This window comes from Asterias amurensis, chromosome 1, assembly GCF_032118995.1.
Source record: "Asterias amurensis chromosome 1, ASM3211899v1".
Taxonomy (NCBI): Eukaryota; Metazoa; Echinodermata; class Asteroidea; order Forcipulatida; family Asteriidae; genus Asterias; species Asterias amurensis.
The window spans coordinates 12,178,296-12,195,611 of NC_092648.1; the positions used below are offsets into that span (position 1 = coordinate 12,178,296).

Here is a 17,316-nt window from a genome sequence, read left to right on the forward strand (position 1 = left end):
CCCGCACTGGTAAACGGCACCTATATTAGTTGTAAGCGCAAAGAACTAAGGGACCAGCGACGTCCACGAAAAGGCAATCAATCACAGGCTGTCACGTGACCAAACACCTGCACGGTCAACAAAATCATAACAGAACAACAGAGGGCGGTGTTGCATATTTTAACGGTAACCTTGTTTACATTTTGGTCGATGGGTGCAATGTTCACCAGACGTGCGCAACTTACCGGTAAACCAACTAAACTATCTTCGACGTTTTTGCTTGTAAATGTAAGTATATTAAAAGAAATAAGCTATTGAAGTTTCCTAACATAATTTCGAATGTATGTTGATTTGAAAGCATTTGCAATTCAATTCAATTGTACTTGTAGTAGTTGTAGGGTTGATTTTTCTGATTATTCACAATAACAAACGAATTTCCCCATGCGTCATGCCATCCGGCATACAACATAGACTCGATACATGTTATTGTTATGTAGTTTGTGTTCTAGTTAATTTCTTGTTCTTGGGTTGGGCATTTAAAGCATGGAGGTAGACCTCCATGTTTGAAGTATGTCAATCTACAACATACACATACAACATGCTTTCTCTGACCTGTTTCATTACCTTCCTCATGCTTGTGTTTAAATGTTGTATGTGTTTCACTTAGCCCCACTTGTGTGGCCAATTCAGCTATCCTTGGCCACACAAGTGGGGCTAGTGTTTCACATACTCAGGTAGATGGGTCCCAGCCAGCAACTGGGGTGCTGTACTCCTTTTTTTTTTTAATTTGTCATTATCGGTCGTAGTACGAACGATAATGACAGGTTTGTTATTTTCATAATCGGGCATAGTACGACCGATAATGACATATTTATATTTTGAAAAAAAGGAGTACCGCGCCCAGATAACTTTCAGTATGGCGCCACCACTTTTTCAGTCATTTTTACAAAAAAGGATATCTCATTGAGGTAAATTTGATATTATATTATTTCATATCAAATGAAAAAGTGATGGTGCCATAAGGAAACTTTTCCCAGCGCCCCAGTTACTGGGTCTAAGACTCAGGTATTTTCACATTAACCTGCAGCATTTGTAGGCATACTTCCTCTGGTAAGATTGTCATTTTAAAAAAAGTTGTTTGAAAAGTTGATCTACATGAATAAATGTAATTTACTATTTTGTTTGCAGTTAACAAGCTCAGCGTAATGAGTGTTTTATCTTCTGACGCGAAGTGCAGAGTTTTGTAACTGGATGTAAAAAGACAAAGAGCAATGCCACACTGGACAGTCCACCTTGACGGCGGACCTCGAAGGGTCAATCATGCTGCAGCGCTAGTTGGAGGTCATATCTTTCTGTTTGGTGGATACTGCACCGGTGGCAACTATAGTTCACTCGTACCCATTGATGTCTACGTCTTGAACACAGGTGAACACATATTCCTATTCTTAAAAAAGACTGTCGACAAAAACTCTAGTCATTTTTGTGTGTGAAATCAGCAGAGGTTTTGGTTTGGTGTTCAATTATTGTGGAGAGCCCTCTGGATCCTTCCAAAGGCACTGGAATCTTGGATTGTGGTCTAGTCTTTGATTTATAGCCCACTTTGCTTGGCTGTTCTGGCTCTATTTTAACTTCAATAGACCAATATTAAAAGAGAGCTGTAACAGCCCAACAAAGTAGGCTAGTCACTGATATTATTGCTGTTAAAATCAATTGTTTTATTGACTGTAAAACTGTTGGCTTTTAATTGATTCTATATTTATGATAAGTATTTTTTAATTTACAGTTCAACTGAGGTGGACTAAGTTGCCAAATGCTAGTGATGAGGAGTTTACTAAGAAGCTGGTACCCTATCTTCGCTATGGTCACTCAGTGGTTAACTACAATGAACTGGTGTACTTGTGGGGAGGGCGGAATGACAACTACGGTGCCTGTAGGGAAGTCTTCTGTTATGATACAAGTAAGTACAACTTAGTCGGATTACTAACTATGTAGGAAACCAAAATGAATCCTTATTGGCTAAGCGGTTAACAGCAATTGACTCAAGCTCTGGTGTTTCTGATCAGCAGAGTGTGAGTTTGGGTTCGAGTCATGAATAATTGTGTCCTTAAGCAAGAATACGATAGTTGTTTTGACGTTGGTTAGTGCATGTACAAAATCCGACCACACTTATCATGGATGAGTAGGGGTTAACCCCTGTGTTTCTGGTTCACATTGCAAGCACCCTTGTTTACAGGTTTCCTCAGGCTTGTGAGCTACAGTGATTAAGTTCACTTATGAGGAATCCTTCGTTTCCTTAGAATCATTAGTTTGCAGTAATGCAAATGTGTATTCTGGCTTCATTCTGTCTTGTTTTCACAATGTAGATACCCTGAAGTGGTCCAAACCAAACACAACAGGTGATGCTCCGTTCGGTAGAGATGGCCACTCAGCTTGCCTCATTGAAGACGAGATGTACATATTTGGTGGCTTTACAGATGGGGTAAGAAATATGTTTTTAATCAATGGCTCTCATTGGCAAGCTACAGTGTGTACTTGATAATGTTTTCTGTATTGAAATTGTTTCTGCCTAATATTTTTATGCTTTCAACCTTTTATATAGATTTGAAATGTTTTCCTGTACAAATCTTTTAACTTTTCCTACAGTCATAGAAACAGGTGGCATTGTTCTATCATTGTTAACTTCAACATAACGATTGTCTCATTATATTTTATGCAGAGGATACAGTGCTATTCAAATACTGTGTTCAGCTTGAACCTAAAGGAGATGGAATGGAGGTACATCAATGCAAAGGTAAATTATACCAGATACAAAATATAAAGCACCATTCAGCATGGCTATTGTTTTTCCGCTTATCATTGAAATGGCCTCAGCCAGGACTGAATGGTGAAGTTTTGCATTGTTTTCAAATCAGTGGTAAAAGTGTTTTTGTTGAACACAAGATGATGGGAATACATTTTTAAATCTGAATATATATAGTCGGCTAAGCATCCTAATCACACAAACTTTTTGTAAAGAAGAGAATGAAGAAATTCAAGTTTTAGGCGTGGGAGGAAAACCCCTATGTATGGAAACCAACGCAGGCAGGCAGGGACCGAAAACCCCAATCCACATGCAAGGCGCTGGTCCGGCCTGGAACAGGGGTCCACAGAGGTGAAATACAGGAACTGAAACCTCTGAGCCAACATGACTGCCCCGAAACCTGGTGATGTTTTATCCCTTGAACAAAAGTACCTTCGATCTATTGCAGGGTGAAATACCTCACTGGCGTGACTTCCACACAGCGGCAGCCAACAAGCATCAGATGATTGTCTTTGGAGGTAGATCCGACAAGTCTGGCCAGTGCTACACCAATCAAGAATTCTACTGTAATAAGCTACAGGTGTTCAACATCCAGACCAAGGTGTGGAATGCACCTGCAACTACTGGCGATGTGCCCATCGGAAGGAGAAGCCACTCTGCTGGTAAGAATACTGATTCTGTCGTTTAATAGAACTATTGCATGTGCTCTCACAAGCTCAAAGAGTGCCCTCACTGGTGGTCAAAGAAAACCTGTCATTGGCTGAGAGTTGTACATGGCCCGTACGCATGCACGTTTCTATAGAACCTATTGAATATGGCGTCACCATTCAAAAACCTGCCCTACAACATGGTGTCTGTGAGCGTGTGGGTGTGCGTACGTACGTGTGCCATAGAAATCAAACCGGGAACTCTGTGTGCTACATGATTCATTGGTGTATGCCTTTATAGCACCAAAAGGATTATTCAATATGGTCTATTGTTTGGCCTAAGCTATTGTCACCTATGCAAGGGTTTTATTAATAATAAAGGCTTCTTTATAAAGCGCTCATATATTTCCCTCGCTGGCGCTCAAGGTGCCACAACATTCAGTATTTTCCTGCTTGGTATATGGGATTACATTTGAATTAAAGGCAGAGTATAAGGAATATAGGTCTCAAAGGCACCAAATCTCTTCAGAATGACCGGCCCATATTAAAAACAATAGATAAGAAGTTGTTGTTTAGAATATATAATTTTAAGCTTTGCATTTTGGAGATAGATATACTTTTATTCTTTTCGTAGCATAACTGATTTTTAGAGAGCTAGGTAATAATAATCATAATAAAAAGACATTTGTGAAGCGCAAAAAACGCCTCTAAGCACATAAGTACATTGTACTGAATGAAAGGAGCGAGTTAGTTCATGTTCAATGTTTTGACCAGTTTTCTACTCCTTGCTGATGTCAGAATGCGGAAAGGACGAAGTTAGGAGCAGCCATTTTTCAAGAAAGTTTGTAACTAATAGATAGACATTTTAATCCACAGTCATGTATGGAGGATTTATGTATATGTTTGGTGGCTACAATGACTTAACCAAAACACACTTCAACGACCTTTACAAGCTGGACTTGGTCAACTATGAGTGGTCAAAGGTCAAAACCTACGGGCAAACACCAAGGAAAAGACGGAGACAATGCTGCATTGTTGTTGGAGACCAGGTCATCATGTTTGGAGGAACAAGGTAAGGTTGAAGGGATCAGTGAAAGCACAGAACAAACTGAGGTTAATCCATGTGACCGAGGCCAGATCGCAACACTTGCCAACATAGTTGGAGGAAACTTGAAGTGGCCTGCTCCGCAGCCGAAAGATGTTAATGATGACAATTGAAAGATGTTTGTGGTAGTCTTTTCTTGTGACCTAACATATTCATAAGCACTGCATGCCTATTTATTAGACACTTGTTGCTAGAAACTTTGTTTGTGGTAACAGAGTGTAATGACCCCTGTTATAAATATTCTCAAAATATTCTCATTTCCATAGTGACGTGGCCAATGAAGCATATCCTTATTCATCAATTACCATCTTTATATATACCAAGTGTCAAAAAAATTATTTTGATTTTTAATAATTAGCAAACTGCCCATTTTGGATGTGTCAAACAGTGGCAAGTTAAATGTACTAAGACTGGTATTAGTGCGTATTCCATCACCAAACCTTACCATGTGCTTATATTATCTTCCTAGTCCCAAGGATAGAGTGGTACATGGTGGCTCTGATGATGAGAATCTCATGGACCTGGCTGACCTCCACATACTCGACTTTGGTGAGTATAACAGAATCATCTCGTTATATACACAAGTAGACAATGCATCTATAAGCGTGTCACTGCTTTTACAAGCGAGACCTGCACTGCCTCTATATTGGGTGCGTTCGATAAGCTTCCCTGGGTCGACCCCGCAGTGCACACTTGGGTGAGCCCCTGACAAGAGCTAATCAAACAATCACACTCGCCCTCTCGTGGCTATTCTCGTGGCTACTCGTCCTCTCAAAGCTATTCGAACGTACCGGGGTCGACCCAGGGAAGCTAAATGAACGCACCCATTGAAACACGTCCTGTCACTGCCTTTTTTCAAAACCTGCCCGGTCATGGCCATTTGCTGAAAGACCAAGCCATCACCAACAAGCTGAGCCCAACTACCAGTTACTTTACAACATGTCAGTTCTTTAGCAGCATCCAGCAGAACAGTCCATAACTCTCAGAGCATACTAATCGAAACATTGAGTTGTCAACCACCGGTTCTTTCAGAACCAACACTTCCCAAAAGGTATTTACACATAGTGTCACCGTAAACATCACCAACTTATTCTTCCACCATGCAATATCTCAAATCCTACAACCCTCCATTGAAAACTTTCCTTGACAAACAGCCTGTAATATCCACCACTTTTCTTCTTGTCCTTCCCCAGCTCCGTCATTGAAGACGCTGTGTAAAGTAGCTGTGATCCAGAACAGGCTTGACACTTCATTCTTACCCATAGGAATCAGATGGGAACTGAAAGCCATGACAACAAACAATGATATAAGTCAACCTCTAGAGATGCCTCAAGGTTAACAAGGACACAGAGTTGTTCAAGCCAAAGATCATCAGTTTGCTGTAGTACACTGCATGTTCTCATCAAGTCCCAAAACAATGTGAACTGAAAATCCAACCGGGATGCTTTTTTCAGCGATCGTGTAAAAAGACTCAGATCATGATTGAACGAGAGATTTTTAATTATTTATTGACACATCCAACCGCGTTGTAAGCACCAATCACAGAATGAATAGGAGATGATGAAGAAATGTATTGAGTTTGTATTGAGTTTGAACAAGCTCCCTCTTCACATCCGTGACTCATCCTCAATCAGCTCATTCAAGACTCAGTTAAAAACACATCTTTTTAGACAAAGTTAAAGCGCTTTGAAATGCCCGTGTAAAGCGCTATACAAATGTTGTTATTATTATTATTATAAACTCAGCGCTTTGAGTGCCTTGTTGGTAGATATGTACGTGCGTTATATGTTTAGATGAACTTCCCATCAAGGGAACTCGGCAAACTCCCACAAGGGGGTAAAAACACCAAGCTGGCAACAACCAATCTCTCTCATAAAAACATTGGTTTAGTACGTCTATGATTATGAACTACACAAATCAAGAAATTGTGATTCAGTAACTAGACGACAATATTTATTATTCTAGTCATTGTGAAATCAGCGGTTAGCTTGGGGATTCAAACCCACAACCTTGTGGTTGGAAGTCCTGCAGTCTAACCACTTGACAACGGTGACAATGTATATAGTAGTAGTAGTAGGCATCCGTCCGTCAAAAGGTGGGATTTGAACCAGGGCCCACAGAGATGAAATTGTACCATTTATGTAGTTGGTTATGCTTATAAGTAAATTATTTTTACCAAGTTTTCATTCAGAATCTCCATCCCAGTAGTGCATAATAGAAGGTCTATTCTGTTAATCATGCTGCCTCCATCTTGGTCACATTCCTTAGAAACCAGACTATTTTGTTCGTCCAGCCTCAGTTTGGTTACAATGATATAAATGGGAGAAATTCAAGATGGCTGCTTCATGATAATCTATATTATACACATATTGACTGCCAATGAGGCAACTAGTGTACGTCTATTCCCCAGAGGGACTTTGAGTGACCAGAAGAGGGAAATAGGCCCCTCTTCTGGTCACTCACAGGCCTGAGGGGGAATAGACGTACACTAGTTACCAAATTAATCCAGTCAACATGTGTTTTATAACACACCTCGGTCTTAAATGTGAAATAAGAACAGAAATCGGGAAAAGAAAGGAAGTTTTGTAGTTGCTGTTCACGGTTTAAGTCAAGAGAGGGGGCTGTAACCAGGCACTATTTTCAAAGGCTACTGCCCGGCGGGCACTATTCCCACAAAACATGCACGCGCGGTCACTAGACTATAGTCAGTTCACCCCCAAGTGACTGTGTTTCCGCCAACCAGAATACAGAACAAGCAAGAGGTGTGTTATAACATGCTATATAACCCAGCCTGACTATTATATTATAACTTCAATAACCCCTCTTTCTGTATAAATGTATAATACTAAGCGCCTTGAGTACCTTGTTGGAATATGTGTGCTATATAAGACGCTGATATGATTTTTATTATTATTATTATTATTATTATTTTATTATTATTATTATTATTATTATGTAAAAGCTATCCTATGAAAGATGTTAGTGGCAAAAGCAGCATCATTGCTCATCAATGCATATATACTATATCACCGAATCAGTGCAAGATGCCTCATCTAGAATGTGCATCCTGTTGTATCTTGCGCAAAACACTCTGTTCCAAAAGCGGCTATTTTCTTCGACGTTAGAAAATGTATTGGTTTTCTATATCTACCTCATAATGCTAATTAAACTAACAAGCAATCCAATAAATTGCATCACTGCTTCTCATGATCGTTTGGTTTACTAGTCGGTTTCGGTTGGGCAACTCATAACTAATTTATACAAATTCATCAGGGCCCAATTTCATGGCTCTGCTCACCGTAAGCACAGAATCGGCGCTTACGGAAGCAGAGAATTCTGTGCTTACGGCAAGCGTGTTTCATGGGCTAGCGGCGACTTTTGGCTTCTGCGCGTGTGTACTCCACTTTATTAGGCATTCTACGCTTACAAGGCTAGCGCAGAAATTCGGCGCTTGCACTTAAACGGGGAATCGTGATCATTAGCGCAGAATTCGGCGGTAAGCAGAGCCATGAAATTGGGCCCAGATTCTTATCAAAGGGTAACACTTGGTTTCAAATGATGCAACAATATACATTGGAAATCCCATAAATTTCAGAAACCTTAATTTTGAATCTAATATAATTAAAATAAATGTTATCATTGAAATTGTTTAAAGCTTAGCTCACTAACCCTTTTTTTGCGAATTAATAAAACATGAATCTGTTCTTTAAACCAGTCTGTATGTTTTCGTTTGCATCAGGGTTTTTAGAAACAAGTATAAAACCTGCAGCATGAAGAACTCATTAAATCCGTACAGCCTGCGGTCCCTTTAAAAAAAATGTAGTTTTACACGAAAATCGCATGTGAGACATGTGCATAAAACAAGTTTCAAATCAAACTTGGCTCACTGTATGGAATACCTGTGAGATGTCATAATCATTCTACGCCATTTGGCCCCTTACCATGGATTCAAATAGTTGCAAGTGATCTTCAAGATAATTCTTGCTCACAATAACAGGTTACCAGCCAAAATGCTATGTATTCTGTCATATGAATGGTTCCCTGTATATATACATGTATGTTCAGCTGATTCCTAATACAAAAAGACTCGTAAATTATAAAGTACACAAAAAAAGCAAACCCACTCGGACAAAAATCTTTTCTCTCACATGAAAATGTATTCATTCACAAGCTTTATCCTTTTTACAAGATTAATCTTAAATCCAAAATTATCATTTGAGTACAAATTATAAGATTATTTATATCGGATAAAGTACAATTAAAACCCTAATTTGTGTGTGTTGTACTAACTGTACAAATACTGATGCTGGGAGTGATAGTACTTGGGGGGGAAATAAAAATAAAAACCTTCCCTCAAAGGGATTTAAAGAAATCAAGGTTTGACGTGCAATGTTAACATCCACTACGATAACTACTGGCAGTCTACATGGTTAAAAATAATCTAATATCTGTGATCATCGATGATCGTCACTACATTAAATATTGTAAAGTGATTTGTATACAAAGTCTCATCCACCTTTATTTAACTTCCGAGTAAAAATCAACAACAACATTCAGAATTCAAAGGAATCATGTACATTGTGTAATTTGCTTTTGCCGTTTCCTCAGAGAATTTTGCGCAGGAGTTAAACACAATCCAACTTTGTGACGTCATGTATATGCCTTTTCACACTGTATCTCTTATTCCGTAGAAAACAGTCTTGGAGAGGCCCCAGAAATTTGTTTATCCCAGTGCACTTTCACACTGTCCCCACCTAGCTCCTTATTTCACAGGGTTCCGGTTGCACGTTTCAAGATTACCCATTGCCGTCGATTTCACAAAGAGTTAGGACTCGTCTTATCTCGAGTTAGGACGAGTAACTCTTCCTAACTTCCTATCAATCTTGAGGTCTGCATGCTACAGTGCAGGGTTGGGACTCGTCCTAAGTCCTAAGATTAGTCTTAAGTTAGGAAGAGTTTTGTGAAATCGACGGCTGAAGTTTTAACTCTACCCCAGAGCAGGGGTGGCTATTCCCCGAAGGTATGATCATTTGCCAGGGTAGATCAGGGGTAAAGGGGTCCAAGTGTGAAAGGGCTAGCCGCGACTCCCTGGGGTTGCCCCTGGGGGAATAGAGTAGTATGAAAAGGGCTATAGTGATGTACAGAGTCTACAAATCCTCAAACAAGTTCCAACCTGAAGGCTCATGGTTCTATCTCTAACTAGGGCCATTTTCAGAATCTGTTGTTTAAAGTACCACAAGTTTATAGGCCAAGGGGTCAATTTCACAAAGAGTTGGGACTAGTCCTAGGAGATATTAAAACCTTAGGCTAATCCTAAGTTTGAGCGGGTTACTCATCCTAACTCAAGATGAGACTAGTCTTAACTCTTTGTGACATCAACCCCAGTACTTTCATCTCAAGAAGAAAAGAAACTAGTATGTCTCCCCATTTACTAACCAATCCCAAATGACTAGACTTTAAGAATAACACTACCAATTAAAAAGAAACCCCACCAATCATAAATAATATACACTGCCGAAAAATGGACTTGCCAGCTGGACTAAATCCTTGCAGGGTCAAATTGACTTTTAAAAACTTAACTTGAGAAACACTGCAGTACATAGTCAATTGTATCAACTAGTGTCACAGGAATGTTAAGTGAAGTGGTACTGGGAATTATAGGTTTGACAAAAGACAAAGGGGCTAAACTTCAAAACATGTGTGATATTTTAAACTAATTTGTCTTCTTAAACATGATTTGTATACAAGAACCACTTGCCTACCTTTTACAGTAGTACAATACTCATGTTGCAGTACAACGGGTTAGTCACAATTAAGTACAACTTTCAATAGGCATCAATGGTGATCAGTAATTACAGATCTTCATAACATACTTTGTACAATATTTAATAACATTACATACATTTAAAACATGTTCTTTTTAATAAGGGTAAAATGTTGTCATATATGAAACTTGCACCAACTGCCAATTTTTACAATCCTAAATAAGCGTACATTCATTCTATGTTTTAATCAGACTTTGTTTGCTTTATACCGGATGCGCTGTAAATAATGAACATAAATAAACAACACACACCACCAAATTAACTTATTGATATTGGAATGGTAGCACATACATGTAAGACAATCAAATTATGTTGGGTGTTAAGTTGTTTACTCAATAGTACTTTATCATGCTGCCACAATCTTGGTCATGTTCCCTGTATCCAACAACAGTAATGGATGCTAATATTCATTGTACAAAATGGAACCAGACTAATTTTCCTTCCAGCCTCAGTTTGGTTACATTGATTTGAATGGGAGAAAAAAATGGCCGCACCATGATAAAGGTCTATGAAGGTCTAGATCAGGCATGGTACAATGTATTTGGTTCTTGGAAAAAAGTTAGAATACTTTTTTGAGCACAAGGACTGATGAACACGTACATATGGTGTAGGCTCTAAAAGACATTTCAGACTATTTAATCACAATTTTTCAGAGTTTTCCCCCAAGGGCAACAAATCGTAAAACAGACTTTAGTACTGTATGAAGAGTATCATGCCTGGTCTAGATACGGACTCCCTGTTCTCTCAGAATCTAATCAATGATCTGTGCAGGTACACGTATAATGAGTTTCTCAACATAATAAGTGGATGAATCCAATAAGCTCTGCCCACAGTATTAACTGTGTATCAATGAATGGCCCCCACGTTGGTTATAATTCACATACAACAAAAGTGTCCTGCTCTGTAAAGCATGCATGCACACAGAATTATAATAATAATTAACAATTTGGGGGGCTAATCATCCTTACTCACAGCTAAAATCTGAATTGCGAAGGACGCGGCTACAACGTGTTCGAGAAGCAGGCATGCAAGGGTGCCTTTGGCTGCCAGCCACATCAACTCATAATATGACCACAGAGCACACCTAAAGATCGAAAGTGTTTGATTTTTTTTCTTTGAATGAATGACATAGCAACCAAAATGGCTGCAGTTTCATCACATGAGGATTTTATCAAGCATTGAGCCACAGGGAAAAACTAACTGGGTAAATTCAATTCAATTTTAGGGTGAACACACAGGGCTAGATAGGTCAGTTGATGGAGTACTGGCACATTAATCTGTAGGTCACAGGTTCAAACTCATGTTCAATTCAAATTGTCTTTGCCAACAGGGGACTGTCTCGCATTTTAAAGTGTTTGTGGTTGCAGGCCTTAAACTTCGTTCTTGAAGGGGCACAGTAGTTTTCCTCTGGTAAGGGGCACAACAATGAGGAAAGGGTTAATTTGTATTGGAACTTTACAAAGGGCACCACAGCAAAAGCACAGGGCACTACGGCAACTGCTGTGGTGCCGTTGTTTGATTCAAGCTATGTGGTTGTGATTGGCTAATGTATGACTGGGCAGAGCTTATAAAAGGTACATGTATGCCCCAATTACAACATTGGGTGCATTCGTTTAGCTTCCCTGGGTCTACCCCGCAGTGCTCACCTGGGTAAGCCCCTGACAATACCTAATTGAACGATCACACTCGCCCTCTCGTGGTGACATCATGTACCTCAGGTCACCCCTAAGTGACCCACTCCACAAGCAGGGCACTGGGGGCTGACCCAGGTGAGCCCCGTCAAAGCTATTCTAACGTACCGGGGCAGACCGGGGTCGACCCAGGGAAGCTAAACGAACGCACCCATTAAAAGAATACATGATACACTGGTAAGACGGAACATAAGGGGCATTTTGTTGGCACTGTCAACTAGGGTATCCAAGATAAATCCTAATATCATGCATACCAATAAACGTCTTTGCTACAAATTGCTAATCTAAAAGTCAAAACCATTAAAATAAATGAATACAAAAGGTGCGTTGAATATATAGAAGATCATGTGGTCTGATGTAAAGTATGCACTGCTGTAAGCCATTAGGTTTATTAATATGCACTGAGGGAGTCCGTTCCCATACCGATTACTAACCATTGCCAGACTGAGTCGGCAATCAAAAGACCATTATTTGCGGTTTTGAATGACATTTGTATGAAGGGAAATTGACAACAAGTCGGTTCTGATTAACAACTGATCATTCGACACGGTCTGATTAAAACCAAGCCATGACTTTACGCAAAAGTAGATTCACATAAAATGGAGTATCGTATGTCAAGTGCAGAGGGTAATTAATGTGATTGCATGTATAATGCAGTAGTGGATATCTCAAAACATGGACTCAAATTCATAGAACTGCTTATGCATAAAAAAAATTCTAAACACAAAAGAATTATGCTAACCAGAATGAGGTTACCGGCTAAAAATACCATTTCACATGTACTAACTGTAACTGGTTTCCTACTTAGTTTCGCTGAGCTATATTTTCCAGCTTAAGCAGCTCTATGAAATTGGGCCCTTGTTTCACTCCCATACATTGTTCCATAACTTTTCTAAGCAGATAGTATGGTATCGGCTTAAGCATGAAAAACAAATGGCTGATAATAAACAGACAATGACACTTGGATCGTTAAACAAAGCATTTGCTGTCAACTAATAGTCAGTTAAGAATCCAAAATGGCTTCAACTAGAGTACAGAATAAAACCATTCACAAGTGACACTTGAAACAATGTCGACTGCTGAAAAGAAATGTTCCTAGTATTGGTACATGTCCTTGCATTAGAAAAAATATATTTCTGAACTTCCTCATACAACAGTACATGTACATGTTTCCTTTTTCTGTCGACCAGATAAATCTCCATAAAGAATGTTAAAAGCATGAAATAATATATTCATAACTGTACTTTCAAGTAGAGTACTCAGCATTGCCAAAAAAGACTTCAAGTTCCTTTCCAAAATCAAACCCTTCATCAACCCCCCCCCCCAAGTTTGGGTCAAATTTTAAAATGCCAAGAAGCAAAGCAAATACTACTCCACCTTAGCAATGTACATGTTGACATCACTTGGCTGATAATTGAAAGTTGTCTGCATAGAAACAAATTCTACTTTAGCAAGTCTGTCAAGAACTGGCAAAAAACTGGTCCAGGGTGAGCTTACCGGTAATGTAGATATTACTTCAGTTTACCAACCCAACATAAATACATATAGTCTAACATACATCTATTCATACTAGTACTTATTGTGTCAATGTATAGTTCAATGTTAAAATATAACTTTTGTATTTACAGTTCCATTCATGAATAATCCAACACAAACAATTAGCGCCGAAGTTGCTGAACTAAAACGGACACCCGTCAGATATTTGACATGGCTTTTTAATTAGAGCTATTTAGGGTGACTCAAATTACAGAGAGGACAGAAATTTAAAAATCTGAGTTCCTGAATAAATTTGTGACTGCGTATGTTGAGATTTTCCAAGATCTCCCCCCCCCCCCAGAGTCCTTTGAAACCATCTTCAGGATTGAGGCATGTTGGACGCTCATCTATTGACCCAACCTGTCTTCATCATCGCAATAAGTCTTTGATGGCCAATTTTGGGAGTCTGTTTCCATGTGTGATATACTGTGCAGTGTGCATTTAGGCGTCCTATGGGTCTGTGCAAGCTCACCTGGGCACAAGTTAATGGTTCTGATACCACAGAAGTCTGAACTTACGATTACCATTCTCCGTTGACGATGAAAGCGCGAAATATCAGCACTAGCTGTGTATAGCAAAGAATGCCTAGAAGCCATGAGTATGCATGTGTACAAGCAAAAATTCCCTCCCAACCCGAGAAATAAACATGATGGAAGAGATGGACCAAGATGGGGAGGGTTGAGAAATTCCATTACGTAAAGTCACAAAAGCATTCAGACAAGGGAAAATTGCAGAATTAAACAAGCGTTAACTCAAGGTGTCTCAAGGTTGAACCTCGGATAACCTCCAAAAAACAGTGGCTTGTTTAATTTCCACATCCTGCCCAAATCAGGTTTCTGATTCCTGTGGTCAATGTTAAGAGAGTAATCACACAATTAACCCAAACATAGCTTATTCACATTATTCAAAACACAAAATATATAACTACATTCAGTACCTGTAAAAAAAAAAGACCCATCACACTTGCTATACATGTAATAACAACACTTTATAATAGGAATCTGATAATACATTATGTATAAAAAGAAACTGCTCTGTGAAATGAGTCAGTGCAGTTCTTCAAAACTCACACTTTTTTTTGGAAATTTTATTTAATAATCACAGACAGAAACTTATGGTCTCAAAGTCAACTGTGAGCGTACTGATTGTTGTATTTCTGTAGGTTAATAAAAAAAATAATACTTGTTACGCCCAATCACCAACATACCTAAAATATACAGTATGCTACTTTTATATTTCAATTGTTTATTTATCTACACATTTGGTGATCTCTGCATGATGACTCCTCTCTAATTTTAAAGTCAGGCTGAAGTTGTTTTCCGATTATTTATGGAATCAGCAAGGACAACGAAGAAGGTAAAAAAGCTTTGTAATGTTTCACAATCATTTTTGGTCAAGAACTTATTCACTTTAATGAAGTTGAAGACCGATCCATTAAGTCCAGCCTTACAACACAAAGTACACCTTTGGTTTTTGTAGCCATGCCATTGTTTTGATCCTATATAAATGTAAATATATACAATAAAACTTATCTGTGAAAATTTCCTTTCAAAAGGTGTTTTTGGGATGTCGCTAAAAATCTGGAGAGGTTAGGTCCAAGCAGGAAGGATAATCCGTAATTGAAACACACAATCTGAGAAACATTTCAAGCATGAAAGGTTTCTCAGATTAACATTTCCTTGAACCACTTTCTCTTAAAGGCAGTGGACACTATTGGTAATTACTCAAAATAAGTATTAGCATAAAACCTTTCTTGGTAACGAGTAATGGGAAGGGCAAAACATTGTGAGAAACGGCTCCCTCTGAAGTTAGTTTTCGAGAAAGAAGTAATTTTCCACGAATTTCATGTTGAGACCTCAGAATTAGAATTTGAGGTCTTGAAATCAAGCATCTGAAAGCACACAACTTCATGTGACAAGGGTGTTTTTTCTTTCATTATTATCTCGCAACTTCGACGACAATTGAGTTCAAATTTTCACAGGTTTGTTATTTTATGCATAATGTTGAGATACACCAAGTCAGAAAACTGGTCTTTGACAATTACCAATAGTGTCCAGTGTCTTTAAACCACAATCATTAGAAGGGAATTGGTTCTCAAAAACAGCTGCATTGCATCTAACCAAGTAAGTTATTCTGGTCAATAAACTTTGGAGTAATTACCAAAGGTTTACCCTCCCTTTAAGAAACTGTCTATCAATGATGCTTGACATGGATGGTGCACCTATCCTCCACAACCCAGCCAAAGCATCACGCCACATACAGAAATTGAAATGGTGGCAGCCATTCTAATTTGATTTTCACATACGTCAGACATTAGCACACTCTCAGGTGTGACTGTGTTACGAGCCAGAGCATAATGTATCGGTCTATTTGCTTCTAGGTTTTGAGGCCAAAGTGCATGCACATCGGGATAATATTGGTACAAAGACTTCAACTAGCCTTTTTTGAGGTATAAAGGACGCTATAGTATGGCACTCGTTTGAGTATCCACAGACAAATTTACCCAAACCTAATAGTCATGATAGTATCATAGTGCTGTGTCAACCATACCTCAAAATGGCTTATAGATTTCACAGCTGAATAGAAAAAAACCTCTGTAGATTTCCCTGGTGCTGGGCTGGCTCTGACTGACCTGCATCTGATTGGTCAGTTGTCGAAATATAAAAACCACATCAAGGAACAATTAACACAACATTAAATGCAACAGTTTTTTAAATAAGTTTGTGTGATACTTTCACAAATATAGCATCCCACCACAAAAAACCCTGAAATGTTCAACATTCAGGGTAATTAAGCTATCGGAAAAAAAAAATGGGAATACACTTAAGCTGTCTACATGTAGAGGAGCTCTTTAAAAATATCACTTGGATCTGAGGCAGTAAACGATTTCAAAACTCTGGAGTCTAACAGGACGAGAAAAAAAAAACCAGCAACCCCAAAGCTCTCTCATAGATCTATCTCAAATGCCTTGGTCACATTGACAAAGGGATTGTTGGCTACTACTGTGCTTTGGTTACTTGGCAACGCTTCCCACTTGGCCTCGAAGGAGCTGGAATACCCATTGGTGTTCCCTTGGGTAGTCGAATCAGGCAAAGTTCTGGACAGATCGGAAGTCCAGGCTCCGCTTATTCCCATGTTGCCTGCTGCAACTCCTGCAGGCTGCTGCGGATGCGATATATAAATAGGCGCTGTGGCACTGTTGTTATAATTAGCTGCTGGCGCCCTGCCGGCCACGGGCTGCGCTTGGTACGTCATGTTCTGTATCTCCATCTGTTGGTGAGTGAGGTTGTTGAAGCCGTTCTGCATCTGCATATTCTGCACGGTTGTTTCTCCACCTGGGCCAAGTATAGACCCTTGGGGCGACGGGAAGGGCTTTGTAACCACTGTGTTTGATGTCTGGGTCAGCCATTTCTCTGCCTGTGATATACCATTAGGGCCGGTTGCTTGTGGTGCCGGGGCTGGATCCCAGGGGTTCAGGCCGGCTTGTTGACCTGACCGGGCTGGGGGTTGAGGTTGTGGTGGTGGTGCCCATGGATTGGTCTGCCTGATTGGACTCACTGAAGGATGCATCGGTTGGGTCAGCACTAAAATAAAAACAAAACACAAATTTAGAAATGGTAATTAAAAAATTTTAATTAAATCAGGGTTTTAGCCAGGATTTTGGTAAAGGGTCTTCAAATTTGATGGAAATTAATAAAACCGGGTGTCCAAATTGCAAACTTAGAATACATTT

The 17,316-nt window shown here is 39.3% G+C and overlaps 2 protein-coding genes across 5 annotated transcripts in view; one reads left to right on the forward strand and one right to left on the reverse strand.

Moving 5' to 3' along the window:
• The first annotated feature begins 170 nt into the window (after positions 1–170).
• Positions 171–8,242, forward strand: LOC139945819 (kelch domain-containing protein 3-like). The gene is made up of 9 exons (XM_071943286.1): positions 171–267; positions 1,168–1,404; positions 1,763–1,936; positions 2,343–2,458; positions 2,696–2,770; positions 3,228–3,441; positions 4,303–4,498; positions 5,001–5,080; positions 5,725–8,242. The coding sequence occupies exons 2-9, from the start codon at positions 1,251–1,253 to the stop codon at positions 5,868–5,870; spliced, it is 1,155 nt and encodes a 384-aa protein (XP_071799387.1). The 5' UTR covers positions 171–267; positions 1,168–1,250; the 3' UTR covers positions 5,871–8,242.
• A 423-nt stretch (positions 8,243–8,665) lies between these two features.
• LOC139945802 (uncharacterized) overlaps positions 8,666–17,316 on the reverse strand; it is a 54,354-nt gene continuing 45,703 nt past the window's right edge. For all 4 annotated transcript variants that reach the window (XM_071943272.1, XM_071943262.1, XM_071943244.1 and 1 more), the window contains one exon: positions 8,666–17,167. In XM_071943272.1, coding sequence (XP_071799373.1) covers positions 16,530–17,167 — 638 coding nt within the window. In that variant the 3' untranslated portion in view covers positions 8,666–16,529. The remainder of the gene's footprint in view (positions 17,168–17,316) is intronic.